General features: G+C 32.3%; 2 protein-coding genes across 2 annotated transcripts in view; both read right to left on the bottom strand.

The window, feature by feature from the left end:
• Positions 1–4287: 4287 nt before the first annotated feature.
• The window catches only part of LOC139518804 (uncharacterized), a 32594-nt gene continuing 15651 nt past the window's right edge, over positions 4288–21230 (bottom strand). Inside the window, exons 6-10 of the mRNA XM_071310381.1 lie at positions 17709–18005; positions 17082–17396; positions 8967–9113; positions 6272–6415; positions 4288–5038 (exon numbers count right to left, since the gene is read on the bottom strand). Coding sequence (XP_071166482.1) covers positions 4671–5038; positions 6272–6415; positions 8967–9113; positions 17082–17396; positions 17709–18005 — 1271 coding nt within the window. The 3' untranslated portion in view covers positions 4288–4670. The remainder of the gene's footprint in view (positions 5039–6271; positions 6416–8966; positions 9114–17081; positions 17397–17708; positions 18006–21230) is intronic.
• LOC139518803 (uncharacterized) lies at positions 10105–15221 on the bottom strand. The gene is made up of 2 exons (XM_071310380.1): positions 15139–15221; positions 10105–14554 (listed from the first exon to the last, which is right to left on the bottom strand). Exon 2 carries the CDS (start codon positions 14546–14548, stop codon positions 10124–10126), a length of 4425 nt encoding a protein of 1474 aa, XP_071166481.1. The 5' UTR covers positions 14549–14554; positions 15139–15221; the 3' UTR covers positions 10105–10123.

Genomic DNA, 21230 nt, shown 5'->3' with positions numbered 1-21230 from the left:
AAGAGCATTTGCACATTTCTATTTATATGCATAGACGGCGTGCATAAAGCTGAGTCCACAAACGTAACGTCTTCAAACTAATAAAATCATTTACGACGTCGATATTTTCCCCAATAAAATGTAAGCGTAACAAACACACTAGTAACTTAGTTTATAACAAGATTTTGAACATAAACGTTCAACATATTTCATTTTTTTTTTCGAACAACAAAGCACAGCAAATGCACATTTGAAATCTAAAAAAATATATGCTAAGAGCAGTGTAATGGAAATAAAAAGCGACTATTCCGTGGGCCCTACACAGAAAATAGCGTTAAAACGTCATTTCTTTAAACTGTAACATACTAGCTGGATATTTAATAAAAATCAGGTGTTCAGCCTAGACTATCGAATCATTCATATTTTGCAGATTTTTTTTAACCTATTGATATGCACATTTAAAGCATATTTTTGGATAATAATAATATAATTTGGAAATTAGTATGGCTTTCATTATCACTGAACTAGTATATATTTGTTTAGGGGCCAGCTGAAGGACGCCTCCTGGTGCGGGAATTTTTCGCTACATTGAAGACCTGTTGGTGACCTTCTGCTGTTGTTTTTTTTCTATGGTCGGGTTGTTGTCTCTTTGGCACATTTCCCATTTTCATTCTCAATTTTACATTTGAAATATCAAGTTATTTTGTAATAAAAAATAGAAATTACATATATTTTTTCTTGGCGATTCTTCCATTTTCGAATATTAATCCTTCCAAATTACTACTTCTTACACATAGCGAACTACGTTCCAAACTCATTCACCATTGCTATTTTTTATTTTTTTGGGGGTAAATTTCGTATAACGTCATTGTCGGACTCCGAAAAATTGTATCATACGAAAATGCGTGTAAATATGTTGAATTTGTATAAATTTTATGTCAAAAAATCTATTTTATGCTTATCTAATGTTACAAGTTCCACATATTTTTTCCGTTTTCTCTACGTTCGTTTAATACTTTATATATTGAATTTTGATAACCTTACTAATAATGTGGATTTTAATGGCTAACACATATTTTTTTATCATTCAAAAACCATTCATATTTTAAGATATTTTAAACAAGGTTGAATAACACACTTTTTAAAAGCACATTTAACAGTTGCCGTCAACTTTGTGCACGCTGTCATAGTGTTAAAAGAAAAATGACATAACATTTGAATTAGTAAATGTCATTGAATTTATTCGACCCAGCTTGCACTGATTATTATTTGCAACAAGTTTCCAAGCAATTGTTCATAAAAATTTAATGAACTGAATTGCTAATGATATTACATTGCTAACAGTTCATATTTCTCTGAACATTTCAAATTTTGTTGATGAATTTTGATCGGATCTCACTGATCGCCATCGAACACAAAATAACGGATACCACAGATACAATTATATGTACTTTTTTTGTCTTGAATTTGTCAGTCGTATGAGTGAAGTGCGGTTGGGCACTAAATATTTATGTCTAGGTTGATGACAGATCTATCATTGCAACAAAAGGCTGTACCGATCTCATACACCATATATAATCTTTTCTATGGAGCTTTTTTTCATGAGAATGTTTCACACATTCGTCAAATAATCTTGGTGCTGAAAGTGAAAAGAGAGAGAGAGCGGGTAGTTATATAGTCTACAAATAGTTATCAAAGGTACCAGGATTATATTTTAGTACGCCAGACGCGCGTTTCGTCTACATAAGACTCATCAGTGACGCTCAGATCAAAATAGTTATAAAGTCAAACAAGTACAAAATTGAAGAGCATTGAGGACCCAAAAATCCAAAACAGTTGTGCTAAATACGGCTAAGGTTATCTATTCCTGGGATAAGAAAATCCTTAGTTTTTTCGAACAATTTAAGGTTTTGTCAACAAGAAATTTATTCAAATGTCCATATAATTGATAATCATGTCAACACCCAAGAGCTGACTACTGGGCTGGTGATACCCTCGGGGATGAATTGTGCAGCAGCAGTGACATCGATAGTGGTGTAAAAAAAATATTATTTTAAACACCAGACGCGCGTGTCTACATAAGACTCATCAGGACGCTCAAATCAAAATAGTTATAAAGCCAAATAAGTACAAAGTTGAAGAGCATTGGGGAACTAAAATTCCAAAAAATACTTATTGATTTAATGTTTCTTCATTGGAATTAACATCCAATACACATATCATTTAGCACATATTTTACGTAGCAGATATATGTCTAAATAATCCTAGAGTACAAGTGATATTGTCATAAGGTAATAAAATGTAGTCACACAATGACCTCTTGAAGAAAAGTGTATGATATCTTATAAGGTTTTTTTCTTCTTTAAATGCAATACGTCATGTCTTTGGTTGTAATTTGTAGTGAACAAAACAACTTTAACATCAGACACATTGTTTCATACCACGGAAATTTGCATCTTCGTATTTTAATATATTATGAATAGTGCAAACTCAAGTTGTTTACGAAAACATATATCAGCAAACACAAAATTTCCAACCACGCTCCATGTGTTAAAGAGATTACATAAGGAGGATCTAGCTAGAAACTCCAACAACCCTTCCGATCAACAAATGCAATAGAAAGAAGACAATGCTAATATACACTTATGAATGTTTTCTTTATAGTACTATTCCAAATACACGTTGAAAGTTCAAATACAACGTCACATAGAACACAAATTGGTATGTTCTTTCTCGTTTTAGTTTAAGAACAATCTTGATTTATGAAGAACCGCAAGTATAAAAAAACGAAGATGATAAAACCGCCAATTATTGACTTTTTGATCGATAACAATTTTGTTCAGTTTGATGGATTAATATTTAGAAAAAACGTCGTTTTCCTAATCGGTACTAAGTTTGCAATCATTCTTTCTGATTTTTTTTTATATGAATACGAGGCAGAATTCTTCTAAAATATTCTTGAACATGAAAAGAATAAAAGCCAATTTTTGAAGTTCTTTCGTTTTATTTTGAACTTTTAGAAACATGTATACTGATGATTTTCGGTCACTCAATAGCCAACATTTCAGTAAGCATTTGCATCTCATTTCTCTCATTGAATTTGAAGGGATAATACTGAACCTACAAAGTCTGCTTCATATCTTGATCTATTCCTCGATATTGATATTGACATATATGGACGACTTTAAACGTGAATTTATGACAAACATGACGATATAAAATCGGTAGAATAATATTTGCACTATGAATTCAATGAGAATTCACTCAAAATAGTATGATTATAAGATGTGGCATGACTGCTATTAACATTTGTATAGTCTGGTTTGCCATACGAAAGTTTCATCTTCATAAGACTCGCAATGAGAGTTCGAATCAAACCAGTTGTAGAGCCAAATCAAATATTACGAAGTTGAAGATCATTAATAACCGAATATTCCGAAAAATTATAAACCATACCAAACGAACACGACAAAAATATCTAAGCATTTCAATGTCCCGCATTGGCCCTTCAATTACAATCAAAGTCCATAATATTCAGACGTAAAAGGGTATCAGTTGCAAATTGTGAAACAAGTAACATCTGGATTGAGTCATCAGCATACAAGTAATATCTGGATTGAGTCATCAGCATACAAGTAATATTTATCTATGAAGATAGAGCAATATTATTCTAAAAGACTCCTGACTGAAAGTAAACCGTCAAGTATACTGTTGGTATTAACCATATTTGTTAGTACTCTACAGTACCTATTAAATGACCCGAGACACTAACAGTTGACATCATTTTGCTGAATTTAAGACCGTACGATGACCTGTTATTATTAATTTCTACGTGATTTAGTGTCTGTTGGAGAGTTATATACATGACAATCACGTCACATCTTCTAATTTTATACACTAGCTATTCTAACCCGGTGTAACCGAAATTTGTTTTTTTCTCAATCGATTTATGAGTTTCGAACAGCAGTATACTACTGTTGCCTTTATCTATAAAAAAAGTTATCTCTTTTTTTACAATGTAAGTGGTTACCAAACTGAAAAGATATTGCAGCTTTTGTTACTTGTTTTACTATAGCTTCAAATGTTACGTTTGGAAAAGGTTTAAAATTAAACAAGACAGTTGTGTTAATACAGTGACTCTTTTCAATTTAAAAAAAGGAGAGACAAATGTCTAAAAAAACAACATCATCTTTGTACTTGAAATTTCAGCGAAAACACTTTACATGCACATGACTTCAATTTTTCATTTCCTGAGAATAAGAGTGTGATTCTGCATTTGTTATCACTTAATAAAGTACAGCTGCACAATGACCTAAGTAACTTTTTATTTCACTGATTGATAGTTAATGTTTGCATCATTGAACTTTCGTAAAATCTTAACTAACAAGAGACGAAAGATAACAAAAGGATATCAAACTCGTATTTCGGAAACGAACTGACAATACCATGGCAAAAAAACCCGGAAACTATAGAAATTATATATTGGTTTTGTTTATTAGTAAAAGTCTATTTTTATAGAACTTTGCCATTTAGTTCTTTGCCAGATATAAGTCCTCTCAGAGTCGGAATCAGAATACTAGTTCCATCAAATACCCGTCCAGTTTCTGAATTTCCATAATATATTTGTGAATTATACTTCATACATCTTTCCCGGTCTTCCATGTTTATGATAAATTGTATCTCTTGTAAAGTTATCTACTTCCTAACAAGTTAGACTTTTCAGTCAAACCTAGACTAGATTTCTTTGACTTCTTCGGCATTGATAATTCTAATCGATCCCAAAAAGACACTAAAGACTTCCGATTTGTTTCTCCTGGCCACGTGATATAAGTTACGGACTTTAAAATGCATTTCATAGTGTCGTCCATTAAACCTTGTAGATTTTCGAATGTGTCCACTAAAACTGGAATGATTTGATGTTTAGATTTGCTGGTTATCATTTCAGCATATGCCATTTCATATTCAAAAGTGGTATATCCTCCTTGAAGGTATTCTTTACTTATGATCAGTATAGAACGACGGCTGTTAACTATAGAGTCCACTATGTTGGTGGCAATGGCTGATGAAAGAAAACATTTAAAATTAATGTTATTATTGCAAGAACAAAAAACTAAATATTTCCATTTCTGCATACATTTGTTTTTCTACAAAAATACAACTATCTGTGGCGTTTTTTGATTGATAATTCATTGTATCCATCGTATATTACCTTCGACAATGGAAATATATTAAAAGCCCATCAACTAACAAATGAGGTACGGTGTTTATTTTTTTATCAACTAAACAAGAAGACCTGTTTGAGTTTTTACGTTTTCCAAATTAAATCGATAAATATGGCTCTCTACCTTATATGTAGTATGCAACATGAAAAGTGCTATTCTCCATGTAGTTATAATAGATCTAAGCAATATAACTGAATTGTTTGGATAATTAATGGATTGGAAAATTATATTTCTAAGATTAAATTTATCAAAGGTCTTTCTATATAATTAATCTGCTTCTTGTCAAATGAATATTGATGGAGTTTTTTCCCCAAGGGTACCACAAGCCCAGTTTTCAGCACTTCTGTGTTGACATGAACTATCAATGATATGGCCATAAATAAAACATTGACTGTTTATATGATCATTTTTATAAATTTCCTGTTACAAAACTTTGAATTTTTCGAAAAACTAAGGATTTTCTTATCCAAGGAATAGATTACCTTAGCCGTATTTGGCACAACTTTTTGGAAGTTTGAGTCCTCAATGCTCTTCAACTTTTGACTTGTTTGGCTTTATAACTATTTTGATCTGAGCGTTACTGATGAGTCTTATGTAGACGAAACGCGCGTCTGGCGTATAAAATTATAATCCTGGTACCTTTGATAACTATTTAAAAACCTTTGCATTTTTGAAATACAAATAAGGATTTTCCAATTCAGAAATAGATTATCTAAGCTGTTTTTGTCAGAACTGTCAGTAATATTTGGTGCTTAATGCTCTTCAACTTTGTTTTTTTCCGGCCATTTTAAATGTTTTAATTAGATAATTAGAACGTCACTGATTAGTCTTTTTTGTAGTCGAAACGCGCGTCAGGCGAATATACAAATTTTCAATCATGGTATATATGATGTGTTTATTTAAAGTATTTTCGCTGGTACTTGTAGTTTTTATTGATACGTCTATATAAATAAATTTTATGAACAAAACATCAAATCGCTATCGTCCTTTTTGAGCATCATTTTTCCTTTTGATACGACTAAGGAAATTAAAAAGATAAAAAAAAAAGTCATAAGTTGAATAATATTTACCTTTTCCTGGTAAGAAGTCCTTATGATGAATACAAAGTTTAAAACCAAGTTGTGTTTCAAGTTTTACGTACAACTTTTCTGTCACAAATTTGTTATCTGCATCTTCTGATTTAAATGATACAAATGCATCCCATGATTTTGAGTCTAAAAGAATATGGAGTGAAAAACAATATCAATTTTTAAATAACACATGATTATGATAAGTATATAATGAAACGTTTATAAACAGAGGCATCAAGATGATTGTAAAACCAAGAATGTCATAAGGACAATAAGGAGTATATCAAAAGTGTTATCACCAACAGAACAGATCTATCAAAAGCTTCAGAAAATGTTATATTTAATGAAACATTCTATTTATATGTATTAAAAGGTTAAAATTATTCAGAAACTTTTAAATTCGAAATCCAAATACATTTTCCATTTTTAAATTCATAGACCGTACAAATCTGCTAAAAATATTTCAATGCTTCATTAAAATATGTTTGTTGATAAATAATCTATGTAAATTTGTAAGACATACCAACATTATTATTCCGTTTTCTTTATCTTTTAAGTGATTTTTGTTCTAAATTTTAGTCACAAGAGTATAAATATATATATGCTTTATTTGAATTATTACGGGTGAAAAAGAAGAAATTATTTTGTGTATTTGTCGACTTCGAAAAAGCTTTTGATTTTATTCATCGAAACTCATTATTTTTTAAACTGATATTAAACCATGTGAACGGAAAATTTCTAAGAATTATTAAAAATATGTATGATGATGTCAAATCTAGAATTGTTCATAATTCAGAAGTTTCTGATATCTTTGCTTGTGAAACAGGAGTTAGACAAGGGGAAAACCTTTCTCCTTTACTTTTCTCCTTGTATCTTAATGATTTACAAGAATTTTTAGAAAATTCTAATATTGAAGGAATTCAGTCTGTAACAAAAGATATTGAAAATGACCTTTTTGTATATTTTAAATTTTTTCTGTTATTGTATGCTGATGATACAATACTACTTGCTGAATCTAGCCATGATTTACAATGTATGTTGGACAAATTTTCAGAATATTGTAAACAATGGAAATTGAAAATAAATATAAATAAAACGAAAATTATGATATTTTCAAAAGGTAGAATACCTAGAAACTTGTTATTTAATATAGATGGAAATGAAATTGAGATAGTCAGTAGCTATAAATATCTTGGTATTATTTTTTTCTAGAAGTGGCTCATTTCTTTCCACCAGAAAATATCTACGTGACCAGGCGATTAAAGCAATGTATGCTGTAATAAAAAAATCCAGAGAAAACTCGATATGTTTGATAAGGCTATTGTTCCTATACTAACTTATGGGTGTGAGATATGGGGATTTGAAAATTTAGATATTCTTGAGAGAGTTCATTTGCGTTTTTGTAAACATATATTGAGGTTAAAAAATTCAACCCCCAATTTTATGGTCTATGGGGAATTGGGAAGATACCCGATTTCAGTTACCGTCAAGTCACGTATGATTAACTTCTGGTGTCGTTTACAAGAAGCGAAAGAGAGCAAACTATCATGTTTATTATATAAGCTGTTATATGTAAATCTCAATAACTATGGTTATGGTAGTAAATGGATATTATATATACAGAAAATTTTTGATGACTGTGGAATGTCAAATATATGGCAAAGTCACAACTTGTTTGAAAACGTTGGGTTGTATTGAGTGTTCAGCAAAGATTAAGAGATCAGTTCATTCAAGAATGGTCAACAAAAATGAACAATTCGCCCAAGGGGCTGTGTTATAGATTGTACAAAATTTTGTTTAAATTTGAACACTATTTATCAGTTCACCATTTAATTTATTAATAACCTTATGTAAATTTAGATGTGGGAACAACCGTTTGCCCATTGAGACGGGAAAGGGGCGCAAAATCCCAAGATCTGAAAGATTGTGTCACCTTTGCGACTCAGCTGACATTGGTGATGAATACCATTATATCATGTCATGTAATTATTTCAAAGATGAAAGATGCAAATACTTACCACAATATTGTAATAAAAATATAAATGTTATCAAATTCAAACAAGTATGTTCAACCCAAAATATTGTTGAGCTTGAGAAACTTTGTAGATTTATTAAATCTATTTCTGTGAAAGTCTATCCTCCTGGTTAATACAACTATATGTTTATTTTTCATTTGTGTAAATATTTATCATATTTATTTGTATTTCACACATGCTATATCTTATATATGTAATATATATTATTGTAATATCTTTCTATAACTATGTATTTGGTTTATGAGAATAAAGATCATTCATTCATATTATGTCAATGCTCTTCAACTTCGTACTTTATTTGGCCTATTCATCATTTTTTTATTCGAGCGTCACTGATGAGTAGACGAAACGCGCGTCTGGCGTATATAGGAAATTTCATTCCTGGTATCTATGATGAGTTTATTATCTTGAAATTTCTCTTGTTTGGAAAATTAATCGAGATGTTTTCTTCACTATGTCTATGGCAATTGACGTGTAATTCAAATCTTTAAATGAAGAAAACCAGTCTGGGCAACTATGATGGTCCTCGGTGTAAGCATGGTGAGATGTTATTAACAGTTTTCTTATTGGCACTTTTCTTAGCTGACAGTGTTTATATTATCAGCTTATCATCTACGTTAATTACATATGTGTTTTTGCAACCAATGAGGAGTACTTACCATCATCTTCAACTTTTTGGAATTTGTATGCAATTTTCAAAAGAAAAATTGGTTTCCTTTTCCCCAGTACCAAAGCAGTAATGACCAACAACACAATAAGACAAGACACTAAAACTGATATGTACGCAATCCTCTTATCCGTGGAGTCTACAAAGAGATTTATGTGGCATGTATGAAATGGCGATTTTCAATACATACAGCTAAACAAAAATAATCCCTGCTATTGAATTTTGTTATGTTTTTAACACAATAGTCCCAAAGCTTTCATGCATTAATCGATGAAAAAATGTGTTGACAGTTAAATTCATTGTATTTGCGCTAAACAACACCAAGATGTTCATGTACTAAACTACATCAGTAAGGGGCAAGACATAAGTTCTTTTCTAGGTTTTTATCATTATTTTTTTTTTAATGTTTGTGATTTTTTTTATCGTTAGGAGTCTCCTCTATCCTTTGTCATAAACACTTGTTTCAATTTAACAATGGTCAGGTTTCAGGGTTAGCAAGTTAACATGATCGATAGTTTATGAATTGGATGATGTTTTATGGTAAGATAATAGTCCAGTCATTCTAGCTCAAAATTTACCCGACCTCAAAGTAATTGCAACAGAAACTATTTTATGCTTACAAGGCAGTATCACCCCATATCTTTGACATAGAAAAAATCGGCAAGTGTAAGACCATGGGAAAATTGTAATTTTAGGGTAAATATTGGCTTTTTGATGAAAAATCGCTGAAAACCGGAAAATATTTTTTTTTTTCTTATCTGACATAATTTTTGAACACAAGTCTCGTAAAATTTGCAGAATAGAGTTTTCTATGATATAATGAACGATAAACATCAATTTCGTTAAGAAAATTGTAATTTTGGGGTAAATTGAGACTTTTTTGGTGAAAAATCGCTGAAAACTGGATTTTTTAAAAATTCTCTTTTAATCTGACATAATTTTTTACATGTGTCTCGTACAATTTGTAGAATAGAGTCTTCTACGTTTAAAAAAATGATAACATCAAATTCGTTCAGAAATTGTAATTGTTGGGGTTTAAAATTGAACACTTTTAGTTAAAAAATACCAAGTATAACAGATGTTGAACGATCTTGTCTTTTGAGCAATATAATAATGTAATAAAAACGAACTTTGATATCAATTATAGTTTTATTCGTTTTGGTCTTCTTCAAATACTATCTTTTCTGCGTTAGTACATAAATGTCCTTTGCACTCAGAACAGGCGATTGTGCACTCTAGACCGTGCTTTCGACATGTACACCTACGTGTGTCACAATTTGTTTTACACTTGCATCTTATTATGTTTAACAGTTTATCCGGAGCTGCTGGAAGGGTAGTTTTTATAGGTGTCAATCTGTCATTTGTGATTGACCAACCCCAGTCCAAAGGATTAAGATTTGTTTCTTCTGTCCACTCTATTATTTGGTAGAACACTCTCTTACAGTGTTGTTCTGCTGCAGCTGATGTTGGTGGTAGCGTTTGAACTTGTAGAAATGTAACTGAGTTCGACAGTACTTTGTTTGCAAATTTTCTGTAGCGAATGATGTCTAGACTTTCGTGCGGAACGCCACCATACAAATAAGCAATTATCTGCACACCACAATTTACAATGTCTTTTACAGATGAACACCTGCTAAGAAATGGTAATGCTAATTGACGAAGTTCTTCATTTTCGGACATCTTTTTGAGTACGGGACCTTTTCCAATACCATACAGTCTTGAGGTCGTGTCACATCCTGTAACTGAGTGTATGAACGGAAGTAATTTGCTAACTTCTGGTCCCAACAACAGCTTAGTTTTTTGAATATCCCAAACTTTGTTCGAACTGAGTTTTCGATTGCTCTGATCAGATCTGTAAAAAAGTCCATGTGAACTAAGTGTACAGTGAAATATAAGAAGAACTAGAACATCTGTGTCTTCCCCGATGACCACAGTAGGGTGTGATATTGATTGATTGACACCTGTCTTTGCTATTAGAACATCAGCATCAGCATCTGCATGTTCTGTCTGAAAGTCGTTTTTTACTAAGGCATCACTTAGCATATTTATGAAATTTTGTTTATTTTCATTGTTAGTTAGAAAATTTTCTTTTTTACTTCTGAAAGGGGTCGTTGTTTTAAAAATGATTTTAGCTCCTTCCACTCCTTTTGTCCGGCGCATATGTACATGATCTTTTGTGCTAGGCCCTGATGTGTAGCCGTCAAATACGATAACTGCATGGTCATATCGTCGTTTTATGTAATCCACATATTGTTGACAGATCTCTCCGAAAGTTGACCCTTTATTCCATGGTAGGCGTTGAATTAAAGAACCTCCGTCAATGACATAATGTAGCTCAGAGTCAAGTTTTCTGTTTACAGCACAGTCTCCAATGTTCCATAAGGCATCACCTAATGTTGCCTTTTGAGCTTGTCGCATTAGTCCTGACGGTTCGAATAATGCCGCTGGAGTACTTGACAGTTCAAACTTGAAAACTTCAGAAATATCTGGAAAAATGTTGTTTGCCGCTGCAACAAGTCGTTGAAATAGCAACTGGGGGTCAACAACCACTTCTTCGCCATCAATCTTTATATTGGTTTTACTTGCTAAAGTTACCACCTGTTTGTTCTTTTTGAAAACAAAATCGTCTGCATACTGATCCTCCATAGACTTTAATATTTCTTTTCCTATATCCACTGATCTTTCTACGTTAACTTTCTCATCAGCTAGTGTACCAGTTTCAATATTCCGTAAATTAATATCAGAACTGAAGGGATTTCTTTCCCCTAAAAATGACTTAAATATTTGAACGTCTTTTTTGTCTTGATCTGTCCTACTTTTCCCAAGTTCTTTGTGCTGCTCACTTGTATTATAGTTCACATCAGTAAGTTTCTGCATTGCTTCATTCATTTGTGAACATTGTGGCATTGATAACAGCCATAGAAGTCTTTGCGATTCGCTCAAACCACGGCCTCTGGTCAGACCACCTGTTGTCTTTAAACTTCTCATAAGGGCTTGCTCTATTACCAGATCAGTAGACAAACCGGCCCAAAAACGATCCGTTCGTCTGATAACATGGTGTCCTGTTTTGAATAAATTGTCTAAGGCAGGATGCGTTGCAGGCAGATTTTGCATTTGTTGTAAATAAATGTGAACTGATTTTGCATATAGGTTGTGTCCTGAAGCAGCTAAATAAGGGAGCATCTGCTGGAGACTTTTCAAGTGTAAGTTCCAGTTTCCTGTCCTTTCAGCAGTGATAAATTGACGGAGAAGTTCAACCATATCCATATACTGGAACCAAAGGGAAGCAGTGCGGCAATTTTTCAAAGATTTTCTAAATAATCTGATGCGTTCAGATATAATATTTAAAGTTTGGTTGTCATTCAATGATTCGATCGAGATATTACTTTGTATGATACCTTCAAAAACTGTTATCAATTGCTCGATTTCAGATGGTAGAATTTGGTTCGATTCTGACGGCTTTTCATTATCAACACAAGTTGTATCCGCTTTTGGAAAGTTTTCTTTGTCATCTAAATATGATTGAGAAGGATCGTCAGTATCAGTTCCAGGTGTATATTGTGGAAAATCATATATTTCTGATGTAATGAGCAGAGTCAAAGCTGTTTGAGTAAGAAAATGACCACGAACAGCACGGGAAATGGCTTTACCACTAAGCATATGACCAACAGCAGTAGAAGCATAAACAGTTTCTAATAGTTCTGAAAGACCGGAGCTATTCATAATGTGTCCTATAGATCCTAGAAAACTCATCTCAGTGTGAAATCCACCAAGTCGGACAACCATAGATTTCAAGGTACTACTTTCTGCTTCATTCAGGATAATATTTACTGCTTTCCAGTATAAGGGCTGATCGAATGTAACAACAGGATCTGCATTGTGTCGTCTTGCTTCTTTGGAGATGAAATGCAGCGTTGAGTTTATGCATGTAAGGTCACTCGGGTTCATGTCAATCATTGGCAAATAAACTATGCTTGATTTTCCCGGAAATACTCCACCATATACCATTTGACACAATGCTGACCATCCAGTACTTTTTATTGGCCAAACAGTCCTGGAGAGTAGACTTAATGATTCCGAATAACTGGTTGCGTTTACGTGGTTTAATTTCATGAATTTCAATGATGTGTGAGTTTCTTTATCCAGTTTATATGGTCTAATATCAATTTTTCCAATTTCTTTGAGTTCTTCTATGTTAACATCTGTTCTTGGTATACAATTTGTCCTCATAAATCCTGGTGTGACGCTGGCTATAATTCCCATGCCGTGAAAAGTACCATGACCATCGATAGTTCTTAAATTATGATCAACATTGTCTGCTATGTACTGAAGATTTCCTTCTTCTGTTACTTCCGGTATATCAGTTCCTTGGGACATTGCAGCATTCATTTCATACCTTTGTACTTCTGAATACGATGATGAGAATCCCATATTGTACAGAGAGTCTATCAAAAATCTGGAACCGAAATGGTGATGCATTTGTACAGCAAGGCCTATTTGTAAAGGTGCTATTAATGATCTTGGTCTTGTAGCTTGAATTATTGTTTGGCCAATAGCAGAAAGTTTCAGACTGTGATTACAGGTACTTATTAAACTATTCAGAAATAACCGTAAACTGTCAGGTAGGTAGTGTTCATTGCATTCCAAAGATTCAACATCAGAAACTGATGGATACTCAGTTTTCGTGCCAATTTTTGATTTGATGTCAGATTTTATTAGACTTGCTGCTGCTTTTATAATGTTCATTTTCTCTGATTCAGGGTCACTTGCATTTTGCTTCTGATGAAAATCATGAAGTATTGATGTTGCAGTTTTGCGGAGTGTAATAACATTTGGTTTCCCATTTATTTCTGTTATAATCACATCATCTCCAAAGTACTTTTGGATTTTTGATTTCATATGAACAGTCGAATAAGCTGCATCTCCGCAGTAATCTTTCATTTTTTCTACTAACTCAATAACCGTAAGTTGTTCATCCTCGTTTTGTAGGAGATATTCAACAGTTTTCTGGAATGCAGCTTGTGCCTGTTGATGCTGGGGTCTGCCGGTTTTATTTTTGCTCTGCTTAGGTGTTCCAGATGGAATGCTTTTTCCTGTTCGAAAATTTACACTGCATCGCTGATGGTAAACTGCGTCTGCAGCATGCAAATCATGTACAAATACAATTCTGGTTAATACATGTGTAGCCCATTCATCGTTTCGCTCACGGCAGATTTTTTCTATATTGCTCTGGAAATCCTTTGTTCGGACTGGAAAAACATCAGTACCTTTCCTCTTATCCTTAACATCTGCAAACTGTCCACAGAAAAGACAGTTATCTCGATAGTTGAACTGTTCTTGTGATCTTAAAACCCGATTTTCAGTAGTCTTGTAATCTAGTTCTTTTTGTTTGACAGACTTAGCATTTGTGTAGTCCCTGCGACAATCCTGGTGTACTACGTCCCCAGATTTAGCAACTTTGGTATCATTTCGTAGCTTGCTGAACTCGTTAATATTTCGGGCTCCTTTTTCTCTTAATGTTACAGTTGCTCTTCCGTCATTCATGGATAATTTGCAAATAAAGCACCCTTCCATTGGTACCTGCAAAAAAGAAAACTACTTAAAAAATAAGCTACAACAAAAGCTATCACACTCATGACATAGTCATGAATACATATTCAAAGCGATAGAGATAATTTGTGTGTTGGTGTGTCATATGTTATACTACATTGTGTCGAATGCAATACTTCATAATTTTTAAGCCCAACGCGTATATTTTGATTTACCTCATTATGACTGCTTTATCACAAATATCTAAAGCCAACGTATATATAAATACCCCAAAACGTGAGAAGTTATATAACCAAAAAGTACCTGAAATTTTTTAATGTATCAGCAGTTTATTCAATAAGAAGCATACAGTTGGGATGGATAACCCCTCAGTAAAGGTCTATACTTATATTTTTGCAACAATTGTTATACTGTTTTAGAAATTTAAAAAGAAATATGCATTATGGATCGGACATGTGCTATTACGTTTACGATTTAATTTCTGTCGGTTATTGGTTTTTTTTTGTCATTCATTTTCTAACAAGTGTTTAACAGTTCCCGTATCGTAAGTTCTTCACTTTAAAGGAAATTAATTTTCTTCCAAATCCAATAGGATTTTATTTTTATTTCTTTACCTTTACTTAGTTTAAACTAGTTGGGATCATTTGTTTGGTACACACACTGGTTTGCTTTCTACTGAAATCTGTGGACATACTCTGCAAAGAATGAAACTAGTTAATTTACCTTATAAAGCGTAATAATGAAAGTAATTGTTCAGGATGAGAGGGTCTTTTCAAGTGTTGAAAAGACAAAAATGGAACAAAATGGTAAAAGACCATGGAAAACAATAAACGTTTATATTAAACAATGTGTACACATTTTCTGACAATATTTTATGCCATTTCATTTGTTGATTAGACATTCAATGATAAATATAATTGTATGCAATAAATATAAATAAAAGGAGATTTGGATAAATTTCATACTTAACGCAGTCTTTTAACACCAGCCAGCTTAAATTTCAAAGTAGAACTTTGTAAAGTTATTGTAAGAACAAAACATCGTAATTGTGCGTATATGAATTAATTTACGTTTATTGCACTAACGGCGTTCCATAGATTTTTTTCTGCGACAAAGTAACGTTGTACAAAATCATTAAAAGATATTTTTTTCTTTCTTAAGATTCTTTATATGTTAAAATATAAGTGAAAATCAATACATAATTTGTCTTTCCTTAGGTTTTTTGTTGAAAAGAGTGAACGGTCAATGTTTTAAAGGAAATATTTGAGTCTGAGCGCTGACATACGAAAAATGTGTTAAATGACATCTTTTAAAACTTTTTTTTATGTCATTTTATAATGTTTCCACCTTAAAAATTATAATCTACATTATTTCTTACCGTGAATTAAGATATGTCCATATTATTAGTTGATATTCACATAAATTAGAATTTGTTTGACAAGTCTGTTTGACCCTGAGTCAATTAAGGGTCAATTAACATTCCGCTATTTAATGATGTCTCATGGTTAGCTAAGAGTCAGTTTTCCAATCCGCTATTCAATGATGTCTTATGGTTAGCTAAGATTCAGTTTTCCAATCCGCTATTCTATGATGTCTTATGGTTAGCTAAGAATTATTTTCCAATCCGCTATTCAATGATGTTCTGTGGTTAGCTAAGAGTCAGTTTTCCAATCCGCCATTCAATAATGTCTTATGGTTAGCTAAGAGTCAATTTTCCAATCCGCTATTCAATGATGTCTTATGGTTAGCTAAAAGTCAGTTTTCCAATCTGCTATTCTATGATGTCTTATGGTTAGCTAAGAGTCAGTTTTCCAATCCGCTATTCTATGATGTCTTATGGTTAGCTAAGAGTCAGTTTTCCAATCCGCTATTCAATGATGTCTTATGGTTAGCTAAGGGTTAATTATCCAATCCGCTCTTCAATGATGTCTTATGGTTAGCTAAGAGTCAGTTTTCCAATCCGCTATTCAATGATGTCTTATGGTTAGCTAAGAGTCAGTTTTCCAATCCGCTATTCTATGATGTCTTATGGTTAGCTAAAAGTCAGTTTTCCAATCTGATATTCTATGATGTCTTATGGTTAGCTTAAAGTCAGTTTTACAATCCGCTGTTTAATGATGTCAAATCAGTTGAAATATCTTATCAACATATTTCATAGCAGCAACACTACGGGTGTCACAATAAGAGCAGGATCGCCTTGCCCTTCCGGAGCACCTGAGATAACTCCTACTTCATGGTAGGGTTCGTGTTGCTCAGAATTTAGTTCTTTATGTTGTATTTTGTGTACTGTTGTTTATCTGTTTATCTGTTGATCTTTTCGTTTTTAGGTATGGCGTTGTCAGTTTCTTTTCAACTTAAGAGTGTAAATGTTCTTTTTGTATTTTTCGCCTCTCTTTCACATATGAACCTAGTATTTTTGGTTATTCCTGTTTTGACTGTTTAAGTTTACTGCATTTTATACCTATAATTCATTTCAGTGGCTACATATCTTGAGAGTCTAAAAGAATACTTATATATAGTAATATACGCATTATGTATCAAAGAAATGAATACTTACCATCAGTATCTAACATTGTTAAATTAGTTGGTGTTGTGCTATTAGCTGTTATTCCGGCAGTATTTGTGGCAGAACATATATAAGGCCCCACATCCCTCAAGTCTAAATTTTCTATTGTTAACGACGGGTTCTTTGTCGTAGGTTTGCTGTATTTTCCTTCTTTATATTTCACTACTTGGTAACTGTCTTTGGAATAAAAATACCATCTAACTTGACGTACAATGCTTGTTGCAGAGGAGATAATACAACCTAGTGTTATAGAACCTCCTATAGCTCCAATATATGTTGACTGTTCGACTCTTACAGTTATGCTACCTGTTAATATATATGTTATTTATGAACAAATGTGACATTGTTTACATTCAATACGTCTTTTGATTTTAGGGACTTTTATTTGTATGATTGTAAATTTAATTACCCTAAGTTTTATGTTATTATGGTCAAAACATATTGTTTAGATCGAGCTAAATTTCTAAGAAATCAGTACCTTAATGTTCTATTCCTTTCAACAAAAATACAAGATTTAATCATTTTTTGAAATTCAATTACATATTTTTGAAAGTCTAGAGAGAAATGTGGTAATGTATATTCTTTATGTCACTTAATGGAAAGTTGTGCATCACTTACCTACTACGTTTAATCGGAAAAGATCAAATGAATCTTTATATATGTCACATTTGTACATTCCTTCGTCGGAAGCCTGTAAATTTTTAATCTGAAGATTGTACCTTCCGAATGCAAAATTCCCTGTTATATTCAATCTTGGAAATAAATTTTTAGGGATTCCAGGACGATTTAACTGATTTTGCCAGGAATAAACCGATTCGTTAGGTGGACCTTTCCATGTAATGCCTCCCTGTAGAGAACAGTTTAATGTGATTGTTGAGTGCACCAATCCATTTACATGTTCTGTTGTTATCACACCTGTAAGTAGAATTACAAACAAATCTATATATAACGACATAATATTTGCAACAGTTGAACGCAGAAAAAAATTGTAATTCCTGGGGTAAAGCTATATATGAGCCAAAGTTTCGCACATTCATCTTTAAATAAGATATTTTTGGGTAAGGTTCTTGCTCATATCTGAATATCTGAGCACTCCGACTTCTTCCAGCATTAAAAACTGGCCGTCACGAAATAACCTAAATGCGGTGCTTTAAAGTGGCATTCAAACCCCAAACATCAAAATCAAATCCAAAAGGCGGCTTTTTTACCCAGTTTATCAAATTAACAGGTTGACAATAACTTGCTGAGAATTTGTCATATTTACATGATTGTAAAATAAGTTAGTAAGTATACATGGTCCATGGTTTAAAGCAAAAGACATACAGTTCTATATATAGTCTTTATCAAGCTGATATTGATACAATTTATAACATGGCATTTTTCATATCAGACCCCTTATCAGGCCGAGAGCCGACAGGCTCAAGGGATGATTTTCACCATGGGCTGATAAGGGTTCTGATATGAAAAATGACATGTTATGTTCTTTTTATCATGTACTTTTAGAAGACACACAGATAAGAACTTTTTGGAAATATGGAAAAATACATTTATTGTATTATATGATTTGCATTTCTTAATAATATACATTTACCTGTTTCCTAAAACTTGTTTTTTCATCCTACTTAGTTATGTTTTTCCCTACAAATGTACCATAGAGGTGTATTTTATTGAATTTGCAGAATGACGTCGATCAGTCACGTTACATAAAAACATGCGATATAAACCGGAAGCAGTTGGTATAAACCGGAAGGAGTTGATACCGAAAGTTGTATTACACGGCTAAGACAACTTTTAAATTTAATGAATAAATATATGTACAAATCAGTTTTATCAAGGGGTACAATTATACCATTAGTTATACACATATATACATATACATATATTTATACATAGTTTATCAATGCTTTTTTTCAGACCAAAACAATAAAGAATACTGACCAGAAATGCATGAAATATATATTATCCAAACATTAATATATTCGGTGGCCATAACTATCAACATCACATGACTATTAGTTTTTGCAGTGTATGCAATATTTCAGCGCCCACGTATATACATATGTTTAACTATCAAACCACACTCTATTTAAGGATAATGATATATTCTTGTCTTCATCTTTTAAATTTAAATGTATAGCAAATGTTCAAACACTTTTAAGGACTTTTGAATTCGAAATATATTCAAAGAGGATATACTAAAATATGTGTATTGCAGATATGACATATGACAGTATGTTTAAACATATGACTTAATTTTATACCGGTATTTTGTCATTTTCACTGTATATAAATCAGACATATACCTTCACTTTGCACTCTCCAATGACTGGAACACTATACTAGAATCAGTTAATGTATAAGATTTATAATATTTCCATTATTGCACATAATTGATGCATATGAAGAAAATCAGAAATAAACGCACATTTCAATAGAACAGAATAATTTTAATCTGATTTCAATTATCTATACTAATGGATTACTATTATCTGCACTTTGGTCGGGTTGTTGTCTCTTTGACATTCTCAATTTTAAGAACTTTGAAATGACAATCTACATAATAACTCACTGTAAGACAAAAACAGGCAAAAGAAGATTTATTGTTTTACTTTGTCATCAGCTAGGTGTTAACTTAAATTAGCGATGGATTTGAGTGAACACGTTTTTTTAAATGCATTTAAAGGGTATATACTATTAATGATAAATTTTGATTTTAGATTTCCTGTTAGTTAGACATTTCGGAACTTTTTGATTGTTAGAAGATTCTTGACAAATTTCTTATCTCCCAAACAGCACAGTAATAAAAACACAATGTTATTTATCAATAACACAATAAAACAATGAGTTTTAGTAAAACTATTTAAGATTTGAACTTTCACTCAACCAGACTTTTTTAAGTACTTCTAAGTGTTAGAATAAATATGAATGACAGGAAAAGTGCACTTTAAACTAAGACTAATAAAGCAAGAGTCCATGCGCTAGAATAAAAATAAATAAAAGTAAATGATTATGGTATTAATAAGAATAAACGATTAACTACATCATTTTAATTGCTTTTCAAAAAAATCTTAAGTTTTGTTTTTTCCTTTACCACAGGCGTCATTCCACGTTGATCGATATCTTGTTGATCAACCTTTCTTTTCACATTTTAACTGAATACAATGTAAGAATACATGTTTAAATTGCAAATGGTAATCTACATATACTTGTTTCTGAAGGGGAAAAATCCTTATAGTGGTTTAACATTTACATTTCTTACTGGACGTATTTGAACTATAAGGTGTTGTTTTCACATTTAATAGCACTTGGTCGATACCAGTACAAGAGTATCTTCAGTACTGACATGATTTATAACAAACCTTTCTAAAATTGGCCGTTTAAAGTTTCAACTCCCTCAGGCAAAGTTGACTTTATATGGATTAGCTCTTCAACTTTTTTCGGTTTTTATACATCCTCGTTTTCCAAATTTCGGTTATTAGCGTTTCTAGTGAAGATAAATCAAGAAAGGCGCTTCGAATGCATGAAATTTAAAGTGCTATTTTTACATTTTACAGCACTGGATTGATACCTCTGCTGTGGACTATCAGACCCCGAGAGTATCATCAGCACAAAGTCAGTACTTCGGTACTGACATGATTTATTACAAACCTTTCAAAAGTTGGCCAATTATAAATTTTAAAATTATGATTAAGGTTTCACTCCATCAGGCAAAGTTGACCTCATATGGATTTGGCTATTTTTTATGTCCGATTTAGTCATACATTTGTCAGTTTGAGGCACTGTATAAACGACTATATGGTATTGGCATTACCTACTGTTGAAGACCGTACAGTGACCTACAGTTGTTAATGTCTGTGTCATTTAGACTCTTCTGGACAGTTGTCTCATTGCTACCACATCCTCCTTTTACATTGGCTATTTGGTCATTCTAAATAGAAAGATTTAAGCAAATGAAAAATCATAAAATCAAGCACATCAAACGAATGGACAACTACTGTCATATTATTGACATGGGATAGGCATTTTCATGATAAGAACATGGTGATTAGACCTGGTTTTATATAAAAGAGGGAGGTTTGGCATGCCACAAAACCAGGTTCAACCCACCATTTTTTTCTTTTTTGAAAAATGTCCTGTACC

Source organism: Mytilus edulis, chromosome 4 (assembly GCF_963676685.1).
Source record: "Mytilus edulis chromosome 4, xbMytEdul2.2, whole genome shotgun sequence".
Classification (NCBI taxonomy): domain Eukaryota; kingdom Metazoa; phylum Mollusca; class Bivalvia; order Mytilida; family Mytilidae; genus Mytilus; species Mytilus edulis.
Note: the sequence above shows the minus strand (reverse complement) of the source record. Positions and strands in the feature narration are given on the sequence as shown.